This window comes from Gadus morhua, chromosome 8 (assembly GCF_902167405.1).
Source record: "Gadus morhua chromosome 8, gadMor3.0, whole genome shotgun sequence".
NCBI classification, from domain to species: domain Eukaryota; kingdom Metazoa; phylum Chordata; class Actinopteri; order Gadiformes; family Gadidae; genus Gadus; species Gadus morhua.
Window position 1 is genome coordinate 24,305,783 of NC_044055.1, and position 27,911 is coordinate 24,333,693.

General features: G+C 44.5%; 1 protein-coding gene across 2 annotated transcripts; it reads left to right on the top strand.

Moving 5' to 3' along the window:
- Positions 1-9,302: 9,302 nt before the first annotated feature.
- Positions 9,303-27,622, top strand: LOC115549561 (BMP/retinoic acid-inducible neural-specific protein 3). 2 transcript variants are annotated; one of them, XM_030364832.1, is made up of 8 exons: positions 9,303-10,161; positions 10,387-10,711; positions 18,294-18,496; positions 19,153-19,367; positions 21,310-21,415; positions 22,224-22,460; positions 23,565-23,787; positions 26,076-27,622. In XM_030364832.1, the coding sequence occupies exons 2-8, from the start codon at positions 10,467-10,469 to the stop codon at positions 27,316-27,318; spliced, it is 2,472 nt and encodes an 823-aa protein (XP_030220692.1). In that variant the 5' UTR covers positions 9,303-10,161; positions 10,387-10,466; the 3' UTR covers positions 27,319-27,622. The 2 variants fall into 2 exon arrangements, with proteins under 2 accessions (XP_030220692.1, XP_030220693.1); XM_030364833.1 differs by having other exon boundaries at positions 10,423-10,711.
- The last annotated feature ends 289 nt before the right edge of the window (positions 27,623-27,911 follow it).

The window sequence follows — 27,911 nt, forward strand, 5'->3', positions numbered from 1 at the left end:
TCCTACTTACGGGGACATGTCAGACAGCTGCTTTGTTCAGAGGTGAATTATCAGCCACGCTAGCTGTGAATGATCCACCGTGTAAAAAACGATTCACAGAAAAAAAAAAAAAATTCAAGTGCTCATCCGTGCTGGATAAAAAGACGTGAGCCCACATCCGCCAGAGGTAAAGAAGACCAGATGAAACGCAGAGGGAGCCTGAGGTCTGCCAAACCAAACCCAGCTCTGCCTGAATGGAGCGATAAGTCACGATAGCACCAATGTGAAACATAACTTTGTGTCTGCATTACCTTGGGGAAGGCTGACATTTAGCACGCGGCATGTTGATGAGACCCCCCTCCCCCATACCAAGAGGCACACATGTAGTCATTGTTGGTAGAAAATGAGGTAATAAATAATAAAAGTGTTGTTATGTTTTTGCCATAGCGCCTGTGTGTTCGCCCCGTTCACAGATCATACGGACCGCTCGCCACTGATATATGACATCAAATAACATATATTAAGTAGGCCTTTACCAAATGTATTAAATGAACCAAATCAAATATATTAAATATCTCTTAAACGACTCAATAACATTTGACGATAGGATATAATATAATACTAAAAACAATAATTGTGTGTCGTTGAGTCGTACACATCGTCATGTGGAGTTCTCAACCGCTTGATTGTTATTATTGTTTGTTAATATTTTAGTGCAGATCATCGTGTGGCACTCTTGAATTATGTTTGAAACAATGTCCAACGTGTAAACAAGACTGACCTGAAACGAAAGTCCATCTATGAGCTACTGTGAAGAATCGAAAAAAGGGGGAATATTGAACCTCAAACTTAATTTATCATCAGATTTAATTGTGTGTGTTTCGTCAATCTGAAACAATACCTGGAATGTCTCCTAAAATAATCAATGAAATGTTATGATAGGCCATAAAATATATACATAAAAAGGATACGAGCCTCACAGGCTACAACTCGTAACTCTTAGTTCTGATACTAAATGTGACTTGATTAATGCAGGGATACATCTTCTGAATTCAGGCTTTAGCTCTTGCGTACAGACACGCTGTGAAGGGTACCTACATATGTGACAGTGAGTTTACTGTGTCCTCTCTCTCACCTTCCTCCTCTTATAACCTGTGTATCCCGGGTTCCTACAGGCACACGTACAAGTGGATGCGCAGATCAATAGATTGATAGATCAACGGATAATTAGATGGATGGATACAAAGATAAGAAAGCAGTCTATTCAATGTGATATTTTCCATAAAATAAATGACACATACCCATGACTAAGAATAAGAACATAACATAATCCCTCCCAGTAAAGATTTATCCTCCAATGTGTCGTTGCTCTCGAAACATCTTCCAGGGTTAATAAATTCCAGGGCATGTAATGGTAGTTCCTAAACCCCTACATTCCTCATCCAGATCCAGCCCTGTATCCACACGTGGTACAACGGTAGTCTTCCTCTAAATGACATGATTGCCTGACAATTTGTCCTGTAATTGGTCTGCTGGTGAACCGAGAGGCGGGATCACCGTCGTTTGATGAAGCAGCTAAGAGTAATTACTGCCTCCACACGCACGCCATCAGAAAACACAACCTAGCAATCATGACAGTTCAAGGTCAACTCACATAAGGAAAATATGGCGCCAACAGTACTTTTCAATGTCTTAAAATAAATAAAAACAGAAAAAAAGACAAATCGATAAAAAAAGAAAAGTGTATTAAATGTTTGACAAATTAGTTTTTGTAGGGACAATGTACGTTCCAGTTCATAGTCCAACGAGGTGTTTTGGAATGAGACGAGGTGAAACTGTGTTTCCTGCTACAACACTCTGAGAAGTGGAATGCATCACTGGCCAGGGAATCATTACACATGCACCGAATCCTCCACAACACACACCAATATCTGCTGCTCAAACACTCACAATGCATATCAACTGATAATACTACCCAACAAATAGGATTTTGTGACTTTCTTTTAATGCCGTTGTCCTTGCAGTCAAAGCTACCCCCCCCCCCCCCACCCCCTTTGAGACTGACTTATTGGCTGGCTAGTTGGCTAGCTGGTTGGCTGACTGGCTGGTTCCCTGCTGCACTTAGCCACCCAATGTGTCTGAGAGCGAGGAAGCCCATCGATTGACCGGTGCAGCTAGATAATGCAAGGTTCATTACTGCTGCACAGTCTGTATCTGAGAGAGAAAAGCAATGATGGGATATCATTCACAGACCCACATCAACGCAGACTCATCGATTGTGGGGACTTTGCCTGTGTGGTCCATGAGTGGCTCCCAATGCACTTATAGAGGTGAACGATGGGTACTTCCTTTAATAATGTTGGTATCGAATTGGAAGCATATACTAATGAAATGTTCCCAGGCTCATTGTGATTGTATTGTGTATTGTATTTCATGTGATATAATTGCCCTGCAACGTGAAAGATCGATTGAAGTAGTTTGTTTCTGTTGTTTTGTCTGCTAAAGTAAACCAAGTGGAGTTTTCCCGTTCAGTTGAATAAGTGAACTTCTCTATTCTGTTGTTGATGCCTTCAGTGAAACAGGGTACCAAGTTAACGTTTTGACTCCTTGTATATGCTGCTCATAAAGTGAGCCACTGAAACTCGGACACCAGAGTTATGTTTGGAGTTCACGGGCCAAAGGCAAAGACTTTTTCTGGGCAGAATTAGAACGACCTGGAGGTGGACGGCATAACACTGCTGCAATCTATGTTGATGGGGCTCACAAGTGTACCAAAACCAGAAACTAAGGATGTATAACTACTACACCCCCCTCCTCTCATACGTATAAAGACTCATAGTATTCAGTCGTATTTGACACAAGAGGGGGCTGGGGTTCAGCTTTCTGGGGTTCAGCTTTCTTGGTACGGGAAAAAGCTTTCTGGGTAAGCCCGGACAACGCTGGGCGTGACTCACAAATGAAAGGGCATGTACCGGGATAGAGCAAAAAAAAACACCTTTTTAGGAGCCGAAGCCAACTCTCTGACTAAGAGGCATACATATTTGGGGGAGGGGAGGGGAGGGGGGCTTGGTCTGAATATTCTCAAGGGCCTTGCTGTCAACCAGGTGAAGCTGAGGTACAGAGCAAAGCGCCCTAGACGCACGTTATCTCTGCTTAGAGGACGACCAAGGGAAAGGACACGGTTTGGCGCCTGATAAGAACGTCTTCTGTTGCTCAGTAAATCACAGACTCCAAATGGAAAGGCAACACTTTCAGTGTCTTTGGTGTTATTTAAATATGCACAAGCTAATTTGTATGGATGGACGGTATGGATGTTCCATCCATACTGTCTCAAGTGCACATGAATGCATGGGTAATTTGCATGTCTCTCTGTCTATTACAAATGTTGACCAATTATTAACTATTAATTATTAATTATGAACACTTAAAAAAATCACTTGTATATTTTCCTCTGGGGGGTTAAAGGGAATTAGCATAGCCCAAGACCCAATCATCCGTTCCCAATGCAGGGCCTGATTCACCACCTGCCAAGTGGCAATGGCTTCCCGCACAGAGACATTCTGACAGGACAATGGGTGGGTTAGAACGCAGGAGCAGCCATGATCTGTTGTTGTTTGTTAGGCTGCTCTCATCAACTACTATTCAATCTCCCAACAATGAACGAAAAAAGTAATTACTTTACCAACACATTTCCAGCCGGCAGAGAAGCCTCTGAAATGTATTATCAGTTGCAACAGAGAGCGGCGTTAAGGCTCCCAGAGATAACGTTGCTTTTGAGCAAACTCGACACAAATACGAAAAAAAAAGCAGGCCGTCTACCACACCGAGGAAAAAGGGAAATGGGTTCATTGCTGTTACCAGAGTCAAGCAGCCGATTCTGCTTTGTGCCAAAGTCTTCACGTCAAATTACAAGGTACAGATGCTACAGCCGCCCCCCTACCATCCCCCCCCCCCCTTCCACAAGAGTTGAAACCCCCAGCCACCTCACGCTTTAGCTGGGACACATTTGGCATGTTGCATGGTCTCCGAGCCAGCGGTCGGTGGGCGGTTTGCAGTGCATTAACACCACGACCATGTCAGGTTCTCTCACATCACACACACCCCTCCCCTCTGCTGGACTGGGGGGGAGGGGTTGGGAGGGAGGGTGTGTATTGGCACCCAGAGAGTTTCTGTAGTCTCTCAACGCCACCAACACTTGGATTGGGTGACTAATCAGGCCCTGAAGCTCTCTAGATCGCTCCATGGACTGATGGGGACAGATAGAGAAGAGTAAAGAAATGTGACAGAGAGAGAGGGTAGGGTAAGGGGGAAACTTCTGTGAGAAATGGAGGAGGAGAGATAGAGGTGAGTGTTGAGGAAAGCCTTATATCAGACTACAAAGTGGGAATGGAGAAAGGAGAAAGAGAGGAAATCCGTGTGTGTGGGTGAGGGGTTGCAACTTCTACGTTGGATTCACACAACAAAGACCCAGATTCCCAACCCCCCCCCTTAGGGAAAGCTCATTTGGGGCATTGGCTTCCTTGTTGTTTTTTTAACCCTCTGCATGACATGAATTACGCTGCACGTCTGAATATTTAATGTGTTGCCTTTGTTTTCTGAACTCCCGGCATGTTGGCGTTGGGAAGCGTACCAGCAGACCTCTGGGCTATGGAGGGGGACCCAGTCCTGAGATGGACTATCTCTCTCTGGTGACTTAAAAATCACTTTGGTTGAAAATATATCTAACTAGGCATACTGTACATAAAAACAGAGAGATCCTTCTAACCTGGCGTTCTGTTCTCAAATATCTGCACCCAGTCCGGTCGTTGTTTTTCAGCCAGGTAAGGCAGCCATGTCCTTCATAGCCGCTCCAATGTGTAATATATGAGATTGTTCTCTAACCCCTAAATGACTCAGTGTTAATGTGATGTCATGACGAACATCTGATGTCTCCTCCTACCTCCGGTCGAGGTAATGAAAGACTTTTGAAACAGAACAGCCTCATAGTGGAACCGTCAAATGTTTTGAGTTTAAACGAGTTGAACAAGTCTTCCCGTTAAAAGGGGGATGGAGGAGGGTTGGTAGAGTATGAAGGTATTATTGTAGCAAAAGTCTTTAGCACCTGTAACTGCAGAAATTGAATGCGTACACTAAAGTCACAGTAAATTTGAAGTCGTCTATATTTATTTTGCATGTGTTCTCGAAAGTCACAAATGTGTAACAGTACATTTGTAGTCGTAAAAAAATGTATATATTTTTTTTATACCATTGTAAACACAAAATAGGGTCTACGAGTACGCTAATCTGTGTTACAGGTGCATAAATCCTTTTGCTACAATTATTGCAGCGCAGTTGGTGCAAAACACATTCGCACACCCGTGTTTCATAATCTGAGACCATGCCCAAAAGGTTAGCATTCGTAAACCCAAATTTGAACAAATGCATCAGAAGTTGCACATCTTTGAACGCTATGTTAATTCAGCATTTTAATGAGCGAGCACAAAACCATTTTACAACTGCTCGAATCTGCTCCTGCAAGTCTCAGCTGTGGGGTTTTTTGCAGGTTGTTTTGCAACACCCCTAGGTGGTAAATGTGTAGCAAAAGTATTCGTATCCGTAGATGACAGAGCGTCCGTGAGCGGGACAAAATAGTCCCGCCCATAATTTCCTAATCCAATGAAAATCGCCGGCAGGGATGCATTTCTCAAATTACACTGGGACCCACTGTGTGCCAGTCATGGAGCTATAAAGATCGCAGCATACCCAGCGCGGGATACGTTTCTTTCTGGAGAAGTGAAGAGGGCGTCCTACTGAACGGAGATGGGTATCCTACATTATGTTAAATGAAATGACTTAGTTCAAGTGAATTCCCCCCAAAGTATTTCATTAACATGCCGCAAATGTCCTTGAATGTATTTTAATGGTCGCCATAACATAAATTCAGAAATGTTAATGCAATACTTTGGGGAGAATTCACTTGAACTAAGTCATTTCATTTTACATAATGTAGGATACCCACCTCCGTTCAGTAGGACGCCCTCTTCACTTCTCCAGAAAGAAACGTACCCGCGCTGAGAATGCTGCGATCTTTATAGCTCCATGGCTGGCACGCGATGGGTCCCAGTCAGGGACGGCTGGAATAAATGGGCTAACAGGGCTAAGCCCTCTTACAGTGAAAATAAAAAATATATTATTAAAAACTTAGAACATATTGTTTTAAATGTTGGTAGAACCTAAAGGAGCAACAGCACCAAAAAGTGACAGAAAAACCCAGGATATATATATCTTCGTTTTTTTCCTGTGAATGGGCTAAATGTATTCAGCCCAAGCGCAGTAGCGTAAGCTTCCATTGACGTTTGATTGACAGGTGCCCTGACACGCCCCCTTCATATGCTTCCCATTTGGGCTAAATTAGTTTAGCCCAAAGGCTGACCTAGCACAGTAGGTAGCTACAGTACAGTGACCTTCGACTAATCACAGCACAGCACAGTAGCGCAAGTGCAGTATGGCGGGAGTTAGCATGAAAATGAATGAAGTGGATTATTTACTTTCTAATCGGTTTTGTTTAATGTCTTTGGAGGAAAAATTGGAAGTGAAAAGATTGGGGACACATCAACCAAACGATGTACAGAATTAATGTCAGGAGTGCGGTCAGAATATGGCCGGTAATAGTGCATTTGTAAGCGGGTCAACTACGTTTCGTATCAAAACATTTAAAAAGCTGTCTAAATAACCCAACATGACGTGACAAGTGTGTAGAGAAAGTGGCCCCTCTCCAAGCTGCATTTCAGCGACAGGCAGTAACAATGGTTCTCTAAGGAATCGGAAATGATCTCATTTAATGTTGCATACAACATTGCCAAAGAGGAGTTGCCATTCTCAATTTAAATCCGAAATTATTCTCATGAAGAGAAATGGATTAAAGATCAACCCGACGTATAGCAAGCATGTGCACAATTCATTGCAGTAGGCCTAATGGGCGACACCTTAAAGCAAAAGACAGCTGCGGACGTCGGAAACGCCACATAGGCCTACATGTCCTTCATGATTGACGGCGACACAGACGTCTCTACCAAAGAGTGTGTGATCGTCTACAGCCGCATTTTGCGCAAAGGGCGACCAGTCAACATTTTAATTGTGTAATACTTTAAGCACAAAAAAAGTTTTATTTTGCTTAATGGTTTAGTTCGAAATGTTCAATTTCAATTTACTTTAAACACCTTATTTTTCTTCTATTTATAATTGTGCTTAAAATAAAGACATGCCTTTCTCTACACCTTAATCTTGTTTAAAAATCATTCACATTATATGAAAGTTATGAACAGAGATATAAAGGTGACCTCATGGCGTCTGGAGCCCTGTGAAGTATTGATAAATGTAATGCATTCTTTAGCCCACCCACCCAAAATCACCACCAGCCGTCACTGTAATTTGAGAAATGCATCCCTGCCGGCGATTTTCATTGGATTAGGAAATTATGGGCGGGACTATTTTGTCCCGCTCACGGACGCTCTGTCATCTACGGATACGAATACTTTTGCTACACATTTACCACCTAGGGGTGTTGCAAAACAACCTGCAAAAAACCCCACAGCTGAGACTTGCAGGAGCAGATTCGAGCAGTTGTAAAATGGTTTTGTGCTCGCTCATTAAAATGCTGAATTAACATAGCGTTCACAGATGTGCAACTTCTGATGCATTTGTTCAAATTTGGGTTTACGAATGCACACCTTTTGGGCATGTTCTCAGATTGTGAAACACGGGTGTGCGAATGTGTTTTGCACCAACTGCGCTGCAATAATTGTAGCAAAAGGATTTGTGCACCTGTAACACAGATTAGCGTACTCGTAGACCCTATTTTGTGTTTACAATGGTATAAAAAATATATATATATTTTTTTACTACTACAAATGTACTGTTACACATTTGGGACTTTAGAGTACACATGCAAAATAAATATATACGACTTCAAATTTACTGTGACTTTAGTGTACGCATTCAAATTCTGCAGTTGCTAAAGACTTTTGCTACAATAATACCTTCATAGTAGAGCAGCACAATAACATTTGAAGTGGGAGGACAATCGACGGGCGGATCATTGACTCAACCTCAGGGATGGAGAGCAGGCTGCACACACCCTGATGCCTGGGTCACACACACCCTGAAGGTCACACACACCCTGAAGCCTGGGTCACCCACACCCGGAAGGTCACACACACCCTGAAGCCTGGTTCACACACCCTGAAGCCTGGGTCAAACACCCTGAAGGTCACACACCCTGAAGCCTGGGTCACACACCCTGAAGCCTGGGTCAAACACCCTGAAGGTCACACACCCTGAAGGTCACACACACCCTGAAGCCTGGGTCACACACACCCTGAAGCCAGGGTTACACACCCTGAAGGTCACACACCCTGAAGGTCACACACACCCTGAAGCCTGGGTCACAGACCCTGAAGGTCACACACCATGAAGGTCACACACACCCTGAAGGTCACACACACCCTGAGGCCTGGGTCCCACAAGTGACGCCTGGGTCACACACCCTGAAGCCTGGGTCACACCCGATGACACCCAAGGAATGTTGTGTTAGGGTGCTGAGATCCCTGCCTCATAAGAGCTGGTACACAATGAACTGGTCACGTGACCACAACAACACACACCATACACACACGCACACACACACACACACACACACACACACACACACACACACACACACACACACACACACACACACACACGCACACACACACACACACACACACACACACACACACACACACACACACAGCAGCAGCACCATTACAGATGTGTTGTGTAAACGTTCAAAATCACAACTTTTATCAGCCGTCTTCAAATACAAAAAAGTATGAAAAATAGCTGTCTACTTCGAGTAAGCCTACTTATTTTTTCAAGAAAGGTAGGGGTTTAAATCCACATCTGTTTGATTTGAAAAAAACTGAAAATAATTAATTAACTGATTTACACATCCTTGTGACTTCAATGATCAATGATTAAAACAATTTAAACATGGCCGACAAACGTACTTAGGGCTATATTATATAGGCTACCATGAATTAGGCCTACTATAGGAAGAGCACTATAAGAAAACTCCACAATGTGAAAATCAACAACGACACCTGCCACTCATGAGGGGTGAAGAGAAGAATGGAGATAGGACGAGAGATGAAGCAATTATCACCGTCGTCCACGCTATTATCATAGTTGCACTTTCCTTTGAAGCGGCGTCACTTCTACTCCCGACAGCCGTGCACGCGCTCTGTTCTCTTCTGAAGCTCGCGCCTCCTCCGAGATGGGGAACACGGCTCGAGCCCGCGGAACAGTTGAACTCCAACCACAGAGTAGGACGGTTGTTTTATAAAAGTCTATTTTATTAGCCTCTAATACAGAGAACCAACAGCTATAACAGTGCGTCTCAATGCAGAGAAGGTGAAGGAATCCCTCTCCTTAGTTTGATCAAGACGGACCTACATTTTCTATTTTTATTCCTCATCATCACTTCGGAATAATCTTTTTGGAATACAATGTTATAAAAATCCTTCTGCGGACCAGGCTCCGAGTCCAATGTGAGCCCGCTCCTGGACGGCGTTAGAGAGTCTCCACAGTGAGCCCGCTCCTCGACGGTGTTAGAGAGTCTCCACAGGGAGACTGGACGGGTCTAGAGAGTCTCCACAGTGAGCCCGCTCCCTGACGGCGTTAGAGAGTCTCCACAGTGAGCCCGCCCCTCGACGGTGTTGGAGAGTCTCCACAGTGAGCCCGCTCCTCGACGGTGTTGGAGAGTCTCCACAGTGAGCCCGCTCCTCGAGAGAGTCTCCACAGTGAGCCCGCTACTCGAAGGTGTTCGAGAGTCTCCACAATGAGCCCGCTCCTGGACGGTGTTAGAGAGTCTCCACAATGAGCCCGCTGCTGGACGGGGTTAAAGAGTCTCCACAGTGAGACTGGACGGGGTTAGAGAGTCTCCAAAGTGAGACCTGGACGGTGTTGGAGAGTCTCCACAGTGAGACCTGGACGGGCTTAGATAGACTCCACACAGAGAGCCTCCTTCTTGACGGTAAAGTTAGTGGCACCAGTAGTTTCCCTTGGTCTGCTTGCACTGAGGCTCCTCGCGCTTCAAGAGGCATCGCAGCAGGAGCACGCACCCTGGACCCGATCGCTTAAAAAGGACCGTCACTGAACCAGGTGAGTTCACAGCCCATTATTAATTATTCATTGTAATTAAGTCCGGTAATTTGAATTAATTGTAATTTGTTTCAGATATTGTTTCATATTTGAGAATGATTGAAATTATAAATCAACTTAGGCTTCTTAATTAAGGTCAAGAGAGTTGATATCGTCCATAAGGTGGCATGTGGGATACTTTTCCAATTCATGTCATGCCTTATAATCGGCGGTTTATCTCTGGAGACGTGTGGTGTGTGACTGACAGGCTATCCCCTGTAGATACGGCTGAAGTCCGGAGAGAATGAAGTGTCAGCGGGTGAAGTATGAGAGGTCAGGGAATCGGTCCTATTAGACTGCTGTCTGCGGCGCCCCTGTGGACCGCGTTCAGCCTCTGGCTCAGCTGCTGGAGCGGCGCCGGGGGAGCGGGGACCGCCGGGACCAGCGATGGCCTGCCAGGATCCACGGGCTGGCTGCTATCGGATAAAGGTCCCTTTCACCAGGCTCCGGAGTTCGCTGAGTCCGTCGATAGATACCAACAGGGCTTCAGCACCAGATACAAAATCTACAGGTCAGTGTGTGTGTGTGTGTGTGTGTGTGTGTGTGTGTGTGTGTGTGTGTGTGTGTGTGTGTGTGTGTGTGTGTGTGTGTGTGCGTGCGTGTGCGCGTGTGCGTGCATGAAAGAGGGAGAGAGAAGAAAGCGAGGTGATTGCATGATGTAAAACCACAATTTATGGTTTTAAACTTGACAGAAACAACATTCCTAGTATGGTAACCAATTAGATGGAGTTTTGGGGAAACTGAAGTTTACCAACTAAATCCATTCATTTCCAAGCCATTGTATTGTGTGCATGTGGTCGGTGGTTTGTAATGCCTGGGGATTCCATTAAATCCTAGCCTTTTGTAGTAATTTTGTCAAGAATTCAAATCAACCCCCTGATTCTTCGTGGCACATTTCACAGAGCTGGACTCTGTGTTCTCTCATTCAGACGAGCCAACAGCACGCAGGGCCAAGTCGGTGGCCAATTTGATTGCATGCCGAAAATGGAATTGCAGCATGGCAGTCAGCTTTTAGAGTCCCGTCCACTTCTCTGTTATCAACACAGAGATGATTAAGAATGCTTGGCTTGCAGTGGCTAGGTACTGCCAAGCAGTGTGTGAGCTTGTGTGTTCTGCTCAAATTAAAAGGCATTACACACCTTTTGCATACACACTGCTGGTGAAACAGAGCGGCCATCATTACTAAAGGCTTCCTCTTGCTGGGTGGACACCGCCGGCGTCTACCGAAACGACAAGCCAACAGCAGCGTGTGTAGTATGCACACACACACACCTGCACTGGTGAACTGTCTCACTGTGGCCCTTAAGTGCTTGCATTCAGCCCTTCATTATCATTACAGGACTGCCTCGTTAGTCAGAGAGTGGCTTTATTCTGGGTAACTATAGCGATGCAGGCGTTTCCATTACAGAACATGTGATCCCTTTGCTTCAGTGTTTGGAGCTCAGAGCTCTAGGAACCGGCGGCAGAGCTCACAACACCATTTTCTACTGGTGCCACTTGTGCAACTAACTTTTTAATTTGGTGGCACACGCACAAATATGGTTGCCCTCCGTTTCTTGCTGCTTTGTCACAGTATTGGCTTGTCCGTTGTCATGGAGCATCCATTTGTGTACATTCATTTTAAAAGATGCACTCACTTTAAATAAATTGTAAAAGGTTTTAATCCCATCTGAGGTCCTTTATATTTTCTCCAGCCTGTGCCGGTACATCTCTTTCCTCACGATGAAACACTCTGCGCTCCTCCTCCCATATCAAAAAGCTCTGCCTATTCTTATTAACAGCGTGCTTAATAGGTAGATATAAGGTTTTCTGTCTTTCCCTGGCGTCCCTTCAATCATGCATTTTTTCCCTCTTGAATAGCGCTAGTGCTGCGGAAACTTTGCCCAATGTATCAACCACCTTTAACCTTTAATAATATATATTAATAATTGAAGTTATCAATGTTTCAGTGTATGGAGGAATTCTTCGTGATCATGAAGAGTTCCTTCATACACTGAAACATTGATAACTTCAATTATTAACATATATTATTCCAATAAAACGTGGATGTTACATGGTGGCACTGGTGCTGCGTCACTATCACATTGAGAACCCTATACAATTTTATATATATTACTTCCATCGATGCAACCTAGGACAGTTACTTCTCATTACATGATAAATCATGTAACGCAGGCTGCAGCGGCAGCGAGAAAGAGCACAAAATGGTTTGCAGAGACTGGCAAAGACATAGGATCTTATTTTCTCTCAATTAGAGGAATAAAATGCCATAGATTGATATGTTGAGGATGACAAACATCAGTTTTGGGTTCACTTCCCCTTTAAAATACCCTGGCGCAAAACAGACTGTCTGTTCTTTGTGGTTTCTACGCAATTCTGTCGACTGTTAATCCTTGACCCAAGTGTGCGTGCAGGATGTCAATGTGATGCTCATTACAGTGTAAACGCTGTTTTATTAAAAGGAGGAGGCATGGCTGTACAGAGTCAACAATTAAGAGCACAGAATCCACTCTCCTTCAGCCGATAGATTTAGGCAGCCATGAAGGGCAGCCTGTGTGAAATTACATCCCCCCCACACCCAAATCACTGGATTAACTATTGAAAGAAACAGTATATTTATTTATTTAAAGAAATAATATGAATCCATCCTCATAAAAAATTGATTGCAGCCTCCTAACCAAATCATTCTTCGATGAAAGTGAAATGTACAATGAATGTACAGCCGCGACAGGCTCCCGTTAAGTTAATATTCCACTTTCTCTGATGCTGTGCTTGCACATTCAGCTAGGAACGGAGGAGAACATAAAGTAATAAAATAATAATAAAAGAAAAAGATTGCCTCTTTTCACAGAATCATTCGGAGAGGCGAAAAATACAATAAAGCTACAGCAATCATACCCTGCGTACTTTTCTCATTTGCTGTGCTAGCAGTTTAATCGGGGCCAAGTAAGAGGAAAATAAGGCAATATGTAGTAGTGGTATAAACACATTTATTCTGTTGTTATGAAAACCTACGTAGTGTTGTAACAACGCTGGAGAGACTTTTTGCCAATTGTTTACATTTATTTACACTTTGGCCACAATTTAAAAGAAAGAAAATTGCGTTCCACTAAAGAAACATTAAGTCATTTTTTTGATTGACGCCATAATGATACAATAGAGGAACAGGAAGTGAATAGGGTAACGGATCGGGAGAGGACACAATTGCACCATACGTAGGCAGGCAGAGAGTCGGTAATGTCTTCTATTCACGGATAGGAGCAGACAAAAGACAGCCAGGGCGCAGGCAGGATCCGTTGTCGGGGGTGGAAGGCAGCGTCGATCACCGGGACAGAATCAGGCAGGCAGGTTGGAGGCAGGCAGGTTGGAGGCAGGCAGGTTGGAGGCAGGCAGGTTGGAGGCAGGCAGGTTGGAGGCAGGCAGGTTGGAGGCAGGCAGGTTGGAGGCAGGCAGGTTGGAGGCAGGCAGGTTGGAGGCAGGCAGGGTCAATAACGGGGAATCATTCCGGAAAATGCTGGAGAGGCTAGTACTGAAGACATAGGACAATCTGGCCCTGAGTGAACTGAGAGGGGAGTCTAAGGCCACGTTTCTACCTAGCAGGGTATTTATAGAAACGAACATTTCCCCCCCTCCGTTTTTAAAAATAACATGGTGCACACATCGTTTTCAAAAAAGTTGCAGTTTACATCAAAACGCATAAATACGCCGTTGAGCGCCATAACTATGCCAAACCTATGGGCGGCAACGTAGGGAGAAGGATTAAGCCATGCAAGCCAATCAGAATCCTCAGAATCAACAGCAACGAATAACACGAGCGTCTTCCTGTAACAAACAAACTGTAAACACAGGGCGCTCATATGACGTTAAGCATTTCCTGGCGCATAATGTGACGCTTCAGAACCTAAAACCCTGTTTCTCCCCGTTGACACGACAACACATAACCGGCGTTTTCAGAAATCTCTACTTTGGCCGGAGTTTTTAGAAATGCTCGTTTTCTGTAACGAAAACAGCGTTTTCGTGTAAATGAGAGGCCAAACCGCGTGGAAATATCTGCGTTTTCCCTTCGTGTAAACGGGGCCTATATATAAGGTGTTGATTAGTGATCAGAGGCAGCTGAGCACGAACAGGTGAGGAGAGTTGGACTGATGAGCAGAGAGTGGCTGGCAGGCAGGTGAGGAGAAGGAGGGGCCGGCGGAAAAACACTGGGAGCTAAGGTGAAATGAGACGAATGAGGCCCTGTTTACATGAAGGGAAAACGCTGATATTTCCACGCGGTTCGGCCTCTCATTTACACGAAAACGCAGTTTTTATCACAGAAAACGATCATTTCTAAAAACTCAGGCCAAAGTGGAGATTTCTGAAAACGCCGGTTATGTGTTGTCGTATCAACGGGGAGAAACAGGGTTTTAGGTTCTGAAGCGTCACATTATGCGCCAGGAAATGCTTAACGTCATATGAGCGCCCCTATGTTTACAGTTTGTGTATTACAGGAAGACGCTCGTGTTATTCGTTGTTGTTGATTCTGAGGATTCTGATTGGCTTGCATGGCTTTATCCTTCTCCCTACACTGCCGCCCATAGGTTTGGCATAGTTATAATGGCGCTCGACGGCGTATATATGCGTTTTGATGTAAACGACAACTTTTTTGAAAACAATGTTTTGTGCACAATGTTATTTTTGAAAACTGAGGGGGGGAAATATTTGTTTCTATAAATACCCTGCTACGTAAACGTGGCCTGAGAGGAGATATTGAGATGACTGAGAGGGGAGATCATGAAAGCTACTAATGGACACCATAATGCTACAATATAGGAACAGGAAGATGATAATTATGGAGATCATGTTTAACCTATATAGGAACACATATTAGACCAATAAAGAAACAGGAGGTTGGAAGCGACGGAACACCAGGCGAGTTTCAGATGAGGCATGCGGCTTCGTTTGCCATGCGTCAGAATGCATTCTGGGATGAAAAACGTCAGAAATACCTGTGATAACTTCCGATACGACGAGTCACCTGGCAGGTAGTTTCAGGAAAACAACTTCCGCTTGCTTTTCTGGGCTCTCAAAAAAGTGCGGACATAAGACACTCTCCTCAACATATCAAAACGTTGCCCTGGTTGGTTGGAATTACCACGTGGAATTTCCAACGTGAGAAATTACATAACTCCTTTCAGAGAGGCGTGCCTGGTGCCCTCTCCCAAACTACGCATATTAAAAAGAGACGCTTTTGAACTTTCACTTCATCGCTCATCATGTATTTTTTAATTTTGAATGAGGGGCTGGAGATTGTATGAAACTACAATTGGCGACCAAAATCCCTTGGTTGCAGAAAATTCAGCACCTTTGCTCCTCCATCAATAAAGGGACATCCAATGCGTCAAATTCGTCTGCTATGAAGAACGCAAGCGCCACTTGGTATGCCATCCTCCTTGTTGACGAGAAGTTCACCTGTGTCCGCCTTGACATGATGGGAATTTGAAGTGATTATGATGAGTTCCGCCGGATCTTCTCAAGTCTCGTTGATAAATGCGGTCCAATGCAGACGATTTGAAACTCGCCTACCATATTAGACCAATAAAGAAACAGGATGTGGATGGTGACAGACACCATATTAGACCAATAAAGAAACAGGAACTGGTTGGTGACGGACACCATATTAGACCAATAAAGAAACAGGAAATGGATGGTGACACTGTAACAGACATTCTGTCCCCCATAGTCACAGCATCAGCAGGTGATTAGGTGCTCACCTCTTGGCTGCTGTAGGACAGTTCCTTTCATCATGTCGATGCTGGTGACTGAGCTGCAGGCTCTGCGGCCCTCATGCCTCATACATCGTCTCTCTGTTGTGTCTCTCCGGCCCTCTTCTGTTTTTGATGATGGCGGCGTTAATGACACACTCAACATACTGCCGGTCCTGATTCTCCCCAATTATTTTTCCTGCTGATTTTTTTTTGGGAGTCTCGTGCCAGTGATTTGAGTGCCTCCCATGAGGGCTATGGAGAGGGTACGTGGAATCAGAGTGTGTCAATGACAAGAGGATGGGGATGAGAGAGATACAGGGAAGGAACAAAGATGGATGGTTAACAGAGAGAAAGAGAGTTAGAGTCAGTAGGAAAGAAACAGTCACAGATTGGGAACAAGAGAGAGAGAGAGAGAGAGAGAGAGAGAGGGAGAGAGGGAGAGAGCGATAGAGACAAGGAGAGGGAGAGAGAGAGTGAAAGACAGGGAGAGAGAGAGACAGAGTGAAAGACAGGGAGAGAGAGAGACAGAGGGAGAGAAAGAGAGAGTGAGAGTGAGAGAGAGCCCATGTGTGCCCAAAATGTTCCCATAATGGCTCCCAGAGGTCTGAGGGCAGTGTTCATTTTGACGTGTGCAAGAAGATGGCAGAGATTTGAAGAGCAGAATCGTGACATGGCCTCACCATTAGCTGAGGTCAAACAAGACCTCTGGAGATTGCTTGGTTTACAAGTTGTGGTTACATTTGCATTAATGTCATTTTATGACATAACACAAGTCATGTAACTACACAGTGTGGTGAGGCTGAGGGGTTAAGGTTAGGAAATATGCACAACAGTGAGTTCCACACTGGGGTAGAGTGAGGGTGGCACAACACACCCTTAGAATGATGAAGCACGATGAGCAACTCTGATGTGAATCTCATTGTGGCCACCCTCACATCATCTAGTAACATGCCGAATTAAATTAAGAAAATGCAGTAGTAATTGCATTTAGATTGTTTTTAGTAAAATTAACAATATCTAGGCCATTTGCTACAATATCCACTGAGATAGACGATGAAAATGACCCCTTCACACGACACAATTAGATAGACAAATACACGACCATCGATCACAGCAGCATTCTACGATATGCCTCTGAGCTTAGGCTTTTGTCTGGCTATTTAAAAAACTAATCAGCGACTGGAAAATTATGACAAAATAGTGTACTGTGGATACTTGTTTACAGTTAGTACCGTTAGCATAGCTTATATAGATATATCCACTGTCACACTAATTCACGCTAATTAGACTTGAACGTGATACCTTCGTAAAAAACACAGAATGTGGATCTTCATTATCCGGTTAACTAAACAAACTTGAACCTCATCATTTTATTGGCTTGACAGAGATGGGCATAGTTTTATCTGTAGTTATTGTGCCTGTCACCTGTCACTCACTGAGAAGACTAATCAGATAGATGGTAACATCACAACAGATTATAAAGTAAATGTTCTTCTTCTTGGTTGTTTCATTTGCTGATTAACTCATGTCACCATTCACAGCATCTCTTAGTAGAAAAAGGCCAGGTTTTATTTCATGTGCTGCAGATATTTGAAAAATACGGTAAAGCATTACCCAAGGTGAAAAAACAAGATTTATTGTATGAAAACATATAAAACACGTTGACACAACTTATTGCATGTATTTATCCTTGCAGTAGAATATAGAGAGGGTTGGCTCCTTAAAGGTTTCTTGAAGTCTCGCCGTGCACAGCAGTTTACGATCATTAAACAGTCTGATGTATTCAGATATCACAACATGCTGCGGTTTAATCTCTTAAACACCAAAAAATCCCCCCTTGAAATTGAGAAGATAACAATGCCGCTTAATGCAAATTTGAGCTATAGAAAATCCACCGACAGTCGCAAGAAGCAGTCTCAACCTAAATGTCTCTCGAAACCCTTTGAAATGATGACGCCTTGGCTGCCTGATTCACATGTGCAGCACAACACGCTTGTATATGTTAACATTCCAGGCATGAATTCCAAGAATTGCATACACAAAATACAACATTTGAATTGCTGATGAGTTCAAGGGGTTGATATCTTATTTGAACCCACCGATTCTATCTAGTCCTCCCTATAATGAGGAGACGTCCCCTAGGGAGATGAATTCTGTCAAACAACAGGTTGGTTGTTCTCCTCCTAACATGTATCATCAGCATAATGAGACATAAGGAGGTGAGGAAGGTTCCGTCACCTGCGGCCCTTTATATATCAAATAAATCACCAGTCTCCTTCAGGTCATGTTTTACTCATGTGTGTTCATTTGCATGTGTGCCTGTGTGGGGCTGTTGTTTCTTCGCAGGGAGTTTGGTCGATGGAAGGTCAACAGTCTGGCGCTGGAGAAGCCGGGCGGCTTGGGGGGGCGGGGGGCTCCCGCGCCACCCCTCGACCCTGAGTTTGCGCAGGCAATCCGCCGGTTGGGTCGGCGGCCAAGCCTCCAGACCATCACCGACAACATCATCAGGAAGTATGGGACGCACATCATCCTCTCGGCGACACTCGGAGGTACAGCGCAGACACTCTTAGGATTTGTTTGTGTTTCTTTTGAATGTGTGTATGTTTGTGTGTGTTTCTTGTTTATCTTCGTGTGTGTGTGTGTATGTATGTATGTATGTGTGTGTCTATGTTTCTTCGTGTGTGTGTGTATCTTTATATGTGTGTGTTCATGTGTTCGTTATTTTGTGTGTGTGTGTTTGTGTGTGTGACTCACATGGTATGAATCAGTCATTGTATCTAGACATTAATTGTAGGCCTATGGTTAATTAGACTGAAAAAGGTTAGCTCAAGGCTTCAATGAAACCACTATCTTTCTTTAGCTTGTGTCTTTTACAGACAAAATTGGGAGGTTCACTTAGCTCATTTTGATTTCAACATTGCACATTTTAATGACCATATTTAAATGTCACAATGACTACTGAATCCTGAATCCCGCCTCGGTACACTACCGTTTCTTGTAGCTCTTAAAGGTGTCCCAGGGGCTATGTCGCCTTTTGCTAATAATTAAGTCATCTCATTACCACAAAGGAGTTTGACTGATTGAAACCGTCTAATCACACGCTTCCGCGTCGGTCGCGCCGCAGCACTGCAGCACCGCCGCGCTGGGCTAAGGCCCAGTATGCTAACCAGGCCGTGACGGCGTCTGCTCTCCACCATCTACCTAGGGGAGGAGTCTCTGACCATATTTGTGGACAAGAGGAAACTGAGCCAGGAGCCTTCGTCGGCAGGAAGTGAGTTCACCGGCGGTGGACACGGGGTGAACACCACAGGTCCCGTTACCCTGGAGACCTTGTATCAGCTGGCCGCCTCCTACTTTACGGACAGGGAGAGCACCTTGCGCAGGCTGCACCACCTCCAGATCGCATCGACCGCCATACGGGTACGTGAGGCGAGGGTGTAGATGTTTGCTCTGAGGACTTCAGACAGTGCTCATGCTGCAGAACGGGACGTCATATTTTCCAGATAAAATGGGCATGAGAGTACGGCTGTTCCAATGTGTAGCATTTATCTGGTAGTTGTGCACTAGCAGGTTTTTAAATCACAATATAATATTCTCTATCTTCATACCTCAAGAGGCTTCTCCTGCAGACTATTGAAACTAAATGTTCTGCTCAATAACACCAGACAAAGGGTGTTGTGTACATGGGGGGAATGAACCTGCTTCACTTTATGAACTGCAGAGTTTCTGGTGTGAAAGGAGGCAGTGGGAGAAGTGGAACAGAAAAGTAGTTTGCTCGTCCTATATCATCTCTTTTATCGCTCGACACCCGTTTTAGAGTGCACGCATTAGTCACTTTGAGGGGGATACCTGGATGCTGTACTAAATAGCCAGTGATAGGGACAAGTGTTCGCACCCAGCCAAGAGTGTGTTCCTACAGTTTAGGGCCATGCATCAAAATGATGGATTTGTAATATTATTCCATTAATTTCTGAGCAAGCTTGGCTTCCAGTCATTAGTGGTGTTGCTGTCTGTGTGCGTTTATGTGTGTGTGTGTGTGTGTGTGTGTGTGTATGTGTGTGTGTGTGTGTGTGTGTGTGTGTGTGTGTGTGTGTGTGTGTGTGTGTGTGTGTGTTTGTGTGTACACAAATGCAAATGTGTGTGGGTGTGTGGCGGTGGAGCGAGCATGTGTATGTGTGTGTGCTTGCGTACACATCTGCGCATATGTGTGTGTGTGTGTGTGTGTGTGTGTGTGTGTCTGTGTGTGTTTGTGTGTCGATGTGTGCACGTGTGCATGCATGTGGGTATTTGAGGAAAGAGTTTACAAAGATTGGAGAGGGAAGAGGAAAAGATAAGGATTCTATATCCGTTATTGTAAATTATTACACAGGTCTTCTCAATGCCGTGGAACGCGCCGTACACTTGCATGGGCTCTTCACAACATCCGGCGGTGAATTATATTTGATAATTCAACGTTGCTAGGTATAATTGACGGCTGTCAAGGAAAACAAAGGATTTTTTGCCTCCTAATGACGTCGTTTGTATCACTCCGTAAGTATTCCGGTAACTTGTCAACCCCAGCATCTTTGGTTGCTAAGCGACGTCAATGTCTTTGGCAGACTATTTCCCTGCTGATCAACATTACGAATGCTGGTAACAAATAAATTGTAAAAAGACACACCATGTGAAGTTATTTTTACGGCAAGTAGCCGTGTAATAAGCGGAATAATGTATAGAACGTCGCCGGTCATTATCGAAAATAAGCCCCTTCAGGGCGAAGCTAGACACCTCTGCTGCGCGTCGTGTCCTGTTCGCCCTGTCGGGGCTTATTTTCCCGATAATGACCGGCGTTCTATACATTATCCCTTACATAACCATCTGTTATGTAGATGATAATTCAATAAAACAAGAGCCAATCAGTTGAAGTCCAAACTGAAATCATTAAGGATATTTCAGGCAGTGGATTTAGATTTTGTTCTAAGTTTTGATCAGACCACATTAATCCACCTCAGCACACAAGCACTTCTAATGACCCAGCTCATGAAGGTTCCTTTGGACTGATTGCATCCAACATTTGAGTGGACTTTGCATGATTTAATTCCTTCGGTAGGAGTACTTGTTGAGACCTTCTTGAGTTCTTTCCTGATATACCCTTGATGAGATGGTTAGAGTTACATTTTTGAAGGAATAATTTCATACACTGCCGTTTATATCTATACATATGCCGTATAGATCTAAGAATTGATTTTGGTTACGAATACACCACTTTGACTCTGGCTTTGCATTTGCATTGGATTCATTACACAAGTGTGGAGGCCATATGTAATGGTACAGATGCCAGCAGCAAAACCATCACCATACATTTTAAATATTTTGCCCGTAGGTGACCGAAACAAGAACGGGGCCTCTTGGATGTAGTAACTATGACAACCTGGATACGGTGAGCTCGGTGCTGGTGCACAGTCCGGAGAACAAGGTTCTGCTTCAAGGTACACTTCACGTTCTAAAGTGCAGGAGGGAAACACAGTCAATTTACTTTGTTTGCCTTTGTGAGCTGCGGCAAAAGAACAACAAAACCCTCTTGTTCATATAAATGACTGCGGTCACAGAGAGACACTCAGAGCCCCTGTGTTTAACGCTGAGATATAGATATACCACACTTGTCAAAACAACAATAATGCTATTTTATTTATGGGTAGTGCAGAAAGTCATTGCAGCATTGTAATATCATTTTTTTGTTTGTGTGCGATATACATTTTTATGCTTTTCGACAATAATTTATCAAAGGTTGTTTTTATGTCTCTACAGGTTTATAATAAGAAAATAATTTCTTAGCTCTATGTTTGCATTGCATCATAACATTTGTAGTACATGTATCGGATCATAACCTGTCGCATGCATCATCAAAGTCTTTACAATACACAAACCGATTCCTATCAAAGGATATATCAACATTTGTCCTGTCAAGACAGACCTAAACCTTAACCTATGATCCAGCTCTGAAAAGGAGTTTAGAGTCCTGAATCCAGAGCAGACTGGATACAGAGTAGCGGCTAGGTTGGCTAGGTTTGATACACAATGTCTGCAGCGACATTGTGTATGAAACTTGGGAGACTGGGAACATTTTCAGTTATGGAGATGATACGGCATTATTCATGTCTTTCGCCAAATGGCTTAAGCCATATCGCTGAATTTGTCAAGGGCATCAATCCTATTACCATGTTCTGTAGAGAAAAGCTGTCTAGAAATAAAGTTGAATTAGATGAAGTCAGACCCAGTTGAATTCCTGTCCATCAGGAATGCAGATGGTCCTGCCACCCTACCTGAGAGGGCGCTTCATCCAGGCTGCCCTCAACTACATCGGCTGCAAGTCTAGAGGCCAGTTCGTGTGCCGGGCCAGTGACTGCTGGTGCCAGTGCAGCGCGGCCTTCCCCCAGTGTAACTGTCCCCTGGCGGACCTGCAGGCCCTGGAGGCCAGCCTGCGGGGGATCAGGGACGCCTGGACCCTCAGCAACCTGGAGTTCCAGCAATCTGGTGGGTCGATGATGGGGATCTCAATGCACATCGTTCAATGTGTGTGCGGTGATTTAGCACTTTTTTTGACTTCGTACATCGTTAAATGTTTAATATTATTTCATTTAGTAATGTGACTAACTGACTTTGAAGGGTGGCTGAGAAAGCGTACAATACAGTTAGAACAACTTGACAGAGTGCAAAGTAGCTCAGGGTTAGTTGACATTCAGGAGGTGCACTGAGGTAGGGCTTTTAACAGAAAATATTCCCAACAAAAGGAGATTCTAAAAATAATAATAATAAGGGTTAGGGTTATCATTGAGTTTATATAGTGCTTTTCAAGTCCCCAAAGCGCTTTACAGTGGGGGGGGGACCTCACTAAAAACCACCCTCAAATATGTTGGGGACCCCCATCAAGCTTTGTAAGGCCAAAAAAAGCAACATCTTTGGCTTTCACTTTCTTTAGTACACAGACCTGCTGTGAAATAGTGCATTCAATTGTTTTGGCTTTAGTTCAATACAACTTGAGAACACTTAGAATGTTCTTGTTGATACGGCGGTTTAAGTGTGTTCTTCCACATTTCCACTAGTCATTGCAGGTCCTTGCAGGTATACAATACAGTTTAAATGCCACCCTGTCATATCAATTCGAATCAAATTCAATAAGGGTTAGGGTTTTTATTAAAATGGTTGGTAACACATTGAGGTTTGTGTCAAAATAAGAAACGTCATTGACACAGCACATCAAAAGTATGGATGTTTTTCTATTTTCTAATATTAAACCACAGTTCTCCCTCTTGTTTTGAGGGCATGAAAGTCACTCATCCCTAATTAAGCATGTTGTGTACAGTCTATCTCGTGCCAGAAGTGAAAGGGAGCATAACTTTGTTCTCCCTCCTGGTGGAAATCGGCAAACCTAGAAATTGAAAAGAAATAACGATGGCATGTTGCAATTATTTATTCATCGTATTGATCCTATTAAATTTTCTAGGACAAACAAACAAACAAAGAAATTGACAGATTTTTGGATAACACTCAGCGGCTCCTAGCCAGCAACTTTACTTATTCATGTTCATTCTTTCTTCCCCCCCACCTCCCCCCCCCACACCCACTTCATGAAACCAGACGAGTTCCAAGGCTTTGTGGGAAACTTGCCAGCCCATCATGCTGTAAACACTACCGTGGTGGAGCAGTTGTGGAGATCGAATGCCGGCCTACTGCAGCGCTACAGACACCTCAAGGCTAGCGGCGATCAGCTATTCAGTAAAGCGCGGCGCGCGGCTAACAAGCTCTTCAGCCTCAGCAAGAGGTGCCGAAAGCAGCCAAGAATAGTCCTTCAGAGGGAGAGGTAAGATACCCACGTGGGAGAGAGAACTCCAAGCTGAATGTAGTCACCTTAATATAAGCAAAAATGCTAAATGTCTGTCAAAGAATGTTCTGTGTGAGTGAGTCTCGTTAACGAGGGAAAATGGAAAAAGACACAACAAGAATACAAGGAGAAATAAAATAATAAAGGCATTTGATGTGCAAAAATATATGATGCTTTGTTGTTGAAAGTCCGGCATGTTTGACGCCTCCTCTTCTCTAGATAGCTTGAGGGGAGTGCGAATAGTCCAAAACTTAACATTGACCAGAAGTAAACAACTCCAAAACAAAACCTTATATGAGAGAGAATGCCCCCTTATTAGAATACACCTCCAGAGTAGTTGGATTAGATGAGGTGAAATGTGCAGATGGTGAAAGGTTGGTCTGACACACCAAGGATAAAACCTTTAACCGAGACCGACTGGCTGGCTAGTCTAGCTGCCCTGAGGGCATAATCAAACAGCCCAGTCTGAGTCAAAACATTTTATTTATCCATCATTTTTTCACTATACACAACTTCTTAGCTCGGGGCTCGTCAAGACCGTATAACACCCATTCACACTTTCTTCCATTTTGGACTGTGGGCTGCTACAGATCCATGCTAAATCTGTTATGGAAACGGATAGAAACACCTGAGAAAAAAAGCTGTGTTTTTCCAGTGCACAATCCAATTACAATCTTATACCTCATGTATTTGACTAACTAAAGGGATTTTGAGAGAAGTTTTGATTGATGAATCCTTTTCGATTTTCGTATCTTGTTATATGTTATGATCTGTATTTATTTGCACTGAAAGCATTTAGTTGCTTCAAATGCAAGAAATACTTGGAACAACCGACACAGCAAATTTACAAGCAGAAATATGAACAAGAACAAACAAGAGTGTGTGCGCACAAGCTCAGGCACTAAACATCAACCCATCTGTGTCACTCTACGAGAATTCAGAAGATACAGATTTAGCATTTTATATTGCTTTGGTTCTGCTGAGCTGTAGAGTCTGTTCTAGTAAGGACATTTAAATAGAAATCAAATGTTAGATTATGTCACAAGATGAGGTAGAAATGCCTATACTGTACCCGATATGTACTACAATGAAGTCCTTTATCAAATGCAATTATACAAAGTAACTTGCAGTCAATTTGTGTCATTAGTGAGCTTTGCGCTATATAAATCTGCTATATACATCTGCTCTATAAATCTGCTATATAAATAAAGTTGACCAGACTTTGTAGGAGCCATATTTTAAGAAAGCTGAAAGAATATAGTTTAAATAATTATTGTATTATTTTACATATTTAGCTTCATTTTTAGTTAGTCAGCAACATTAAGGTATTGCATACTTAGCAATCACAGCCGTTCTAATATTCAGTATGACAGCACGACCATCAGTGTCTTGCTGCTTTTAAAAAACTGTTCTACAAGAACCATTCATGAGGTAACCATAATTAGTGACAACTGATTATTATTTATTTGATCACTTATTTTCCTTCGTCCACATAAATTGTTCCACAACTGGACACTGACTGGGACTGGTGCAATTTTTTTTTTTCTTGCACTCATATATTCACAATTTGTGTGAATATATTAGCTATATATTTGTAGAATATGCCAGCCATGACAGTTAGGATTTAAAAATATATATAGCACCATTGAGGTTCATTGACTGCAGTGTTACACATTTATTGTTACGTTGGAGAATTTCTTTGGTTGGAGACTCATTGGTTCTTGTGGGCATATCTGGTGTTGATTTTTAACAAGATGACACTATAAGCAGGAAGGAAATTCGATATTTTGCCCAAAGGTTGACTGTAAACATTTGGTTTTGAACCCAGAACCTTTCTACAGCCTGACCACAACGCTATCTTGCCCCACTGTCCTTCAGGCCTAAAAAAAAAAAAAGGTTTGGTTCCTGCTGGTTGTCAGTTGAGGTCATGGGTAGGTAGGGAATTTATTTTATTTTTTTATTTTATTTTTTCCAGCGGCAGCGAATGATAGGTAGGTTGTTTTCATTTAAAAAGGAGAAAATTCGCTCATCCTTGTACAGAATGAAGAGGTGCTGTACCAAAACGTAAGAGGTGCTGTACCAAAACGTAATTACATTAAAATTTTTATTTATTTATTTTTTTCTTTTTTTTTATAAAACTCATAAAATAATTTGGGTCGCACATAAATTGACAGGGTCGGTCGGAAACCGGAACCAAACAAAATTTTTTTTTAGGCTTCAGCATAGAATACACACCCCAAACTGTTGTTTTGTGCCTGTTCCCCCAGGTCTCTGCGCTACTGGCTGAACCACGTGCTGTCCCTCCTCTACTGCAGTCAGAACAACCAGGTGGGGGTGTACAGCGAGGCCAGCCACAGCTGCTCCTGCCCCCACCAGCCCTCCTCCTGCCAGGGCCCCGTCCCCTGCTCCCTGGGCGAGGGCCCCCTCTGCACCTCCTGCTCCGCCGAGAACCGCACGCGCTGCTCGGCCTGCAACGCCGGCTTCACCCTGACCCAGGGCACGTGCCGGCCGGCCGTGCCCGACCCGACGGAGCCCTGCCTGGGCCTGGAGAGCGACCGCGACCTGCAGGACCTGGAGCTGCGCTACCTGCTCCAGCGCGGCGACCCGCACATCACGCTCCACGGCGTGTTTGTCAGCAACGACGTGCGCCTCGACGCCTGGTTCGACCCGTCCTGGAGGAAGCGCATGCTGCTCACGCTCAAGAGCAACCGGGTCAAGTCCAACCGGGTGCACGTGCTCCTGGGCCTGGCCATCACGGTGTGCCTCACCCGCAACAGCACCGTGGAGCCCGCCTTCTCCCTGTTCGTCAACCCCTTCGGCGGCAGCCACTCGGAGAGCTGGACCATGCCCATCGGCCAGCACGGCTACCCCGACTGGGAGCGTACCCGGCTGGAGACCCCGTCGGACTGCTACAACTGGACACTGACTCTGGGGAACCGCTGGAAGAGCTTCTTTGAGACGGTGCACTTCTACCTGCGGAGCCGGGCCAGGGAGGCCGGGATGGCGGGGGCCTCGGCAGCCGGGACACCCGGAGGGGGCAGTGGGGCGGAGGTCGGGGATGGTGCTATGAATGTGACACCTGGAGGGGCCAGTGGGGCGGAGGTGGGGGCGGTCAGGGCGAACGTGACGTCCTCGGGCGATGTACCCGCGGTAGCGACGGAGCCCCCGGGCGGCAGCACCATGGGCTACATGAAGGTTAAGAGCATGCAGCTGCTGGGGTACAGCGTGCACTTCGACCCAGAGGCCATCCAGGACCTGGTCCTGCAGATAGACTACCCGTACACCCAGGGCTCCCAAGACTCAGCCCTGCAGCAGCTGGTGGAGCTGAGGTTCAGGGTGAACCGCCTGTCCCCGCCGGGAGGGCTGCACGCCGACCTGTTCTCCTGCCTGCTCCGCCACAGACTCAAGCTGTCGGCCGCCGACGTGGCCAGGATCCTCTCGGCCCTGCAGGTGTACCGCGCCAGACAGCCCGGCTACGTGGAGTACGAGCCCACCAAACTCTGTAGCTAGGGGCCTCAGTACCGCGTGCCCATGTTTGTTTTTTTGTATTGTTGTTAAAGTGGATCAATCAGGCTCAGCTATTTTCTAATGTAAGACGGTACTGCCTAATACACACGTTGTGAAAAAAATCCTTGTCTGCAACATCAACTATCCGAGAAAGATGGGTCCAATGTTTTTCCCCTGTAACATTGGCTCCTCAGAAGGCTGTGGCGTAGCCGGAACCCTTCTGTTCAGCTGGCTCCATCTGTGTCCCCATTGTGTGTTTTCTGTAAGTATACTGTGCAATTAAACTGGATGTTGTTTTTATCACTCACAAGTTATAGCAGCGACTTATTGTAGATTTTCAATTGGAGAACCATGAACAAGAAACGCATTCAGTCATCGATATTTAGTCATTGCTACACGAACAGAAATATTCTCTATGCTCCACCATGACTCATTCTTCATTCCACCTCTCTGAATCTTTCTCTCATGCTGGCCATCCATCTCACTAGAGTTATAGTCGGTGGATTGTTGTTGAGTTCAGCCCATCTGGAGCTTCACAACACAAGGTCTCATTCTTCAAACAGAGTGGTGGTAGAGAGGGGAGGGGGGGAGAGAAG

Bases quoted from the DNA above. Each gene is read 5' to 3' on its own strand.
- LOC115549561 (XM_030364832.1), top strand. From the start codon at position 10,467: ATGAGAGGTCAGGGAATCGGTCCTATTAGACTGCTGTCTGCGGCGCCC. The intron at 10,712-18,293 runs GTCAGTGTGTGT...GTTTCTTCGCAG, and splicing joins ACCAGATACAAAATCTACAG to GGAGTTTGGTCGATGGAAGG. The intron at 23,788-26,075 runs GTAAGATACCCA...CTGTTCCCCCAG, and splicing joins ATAGTCCTTCAGAGGGAGAG to GTCTCTGCGCTACTGGCTGA.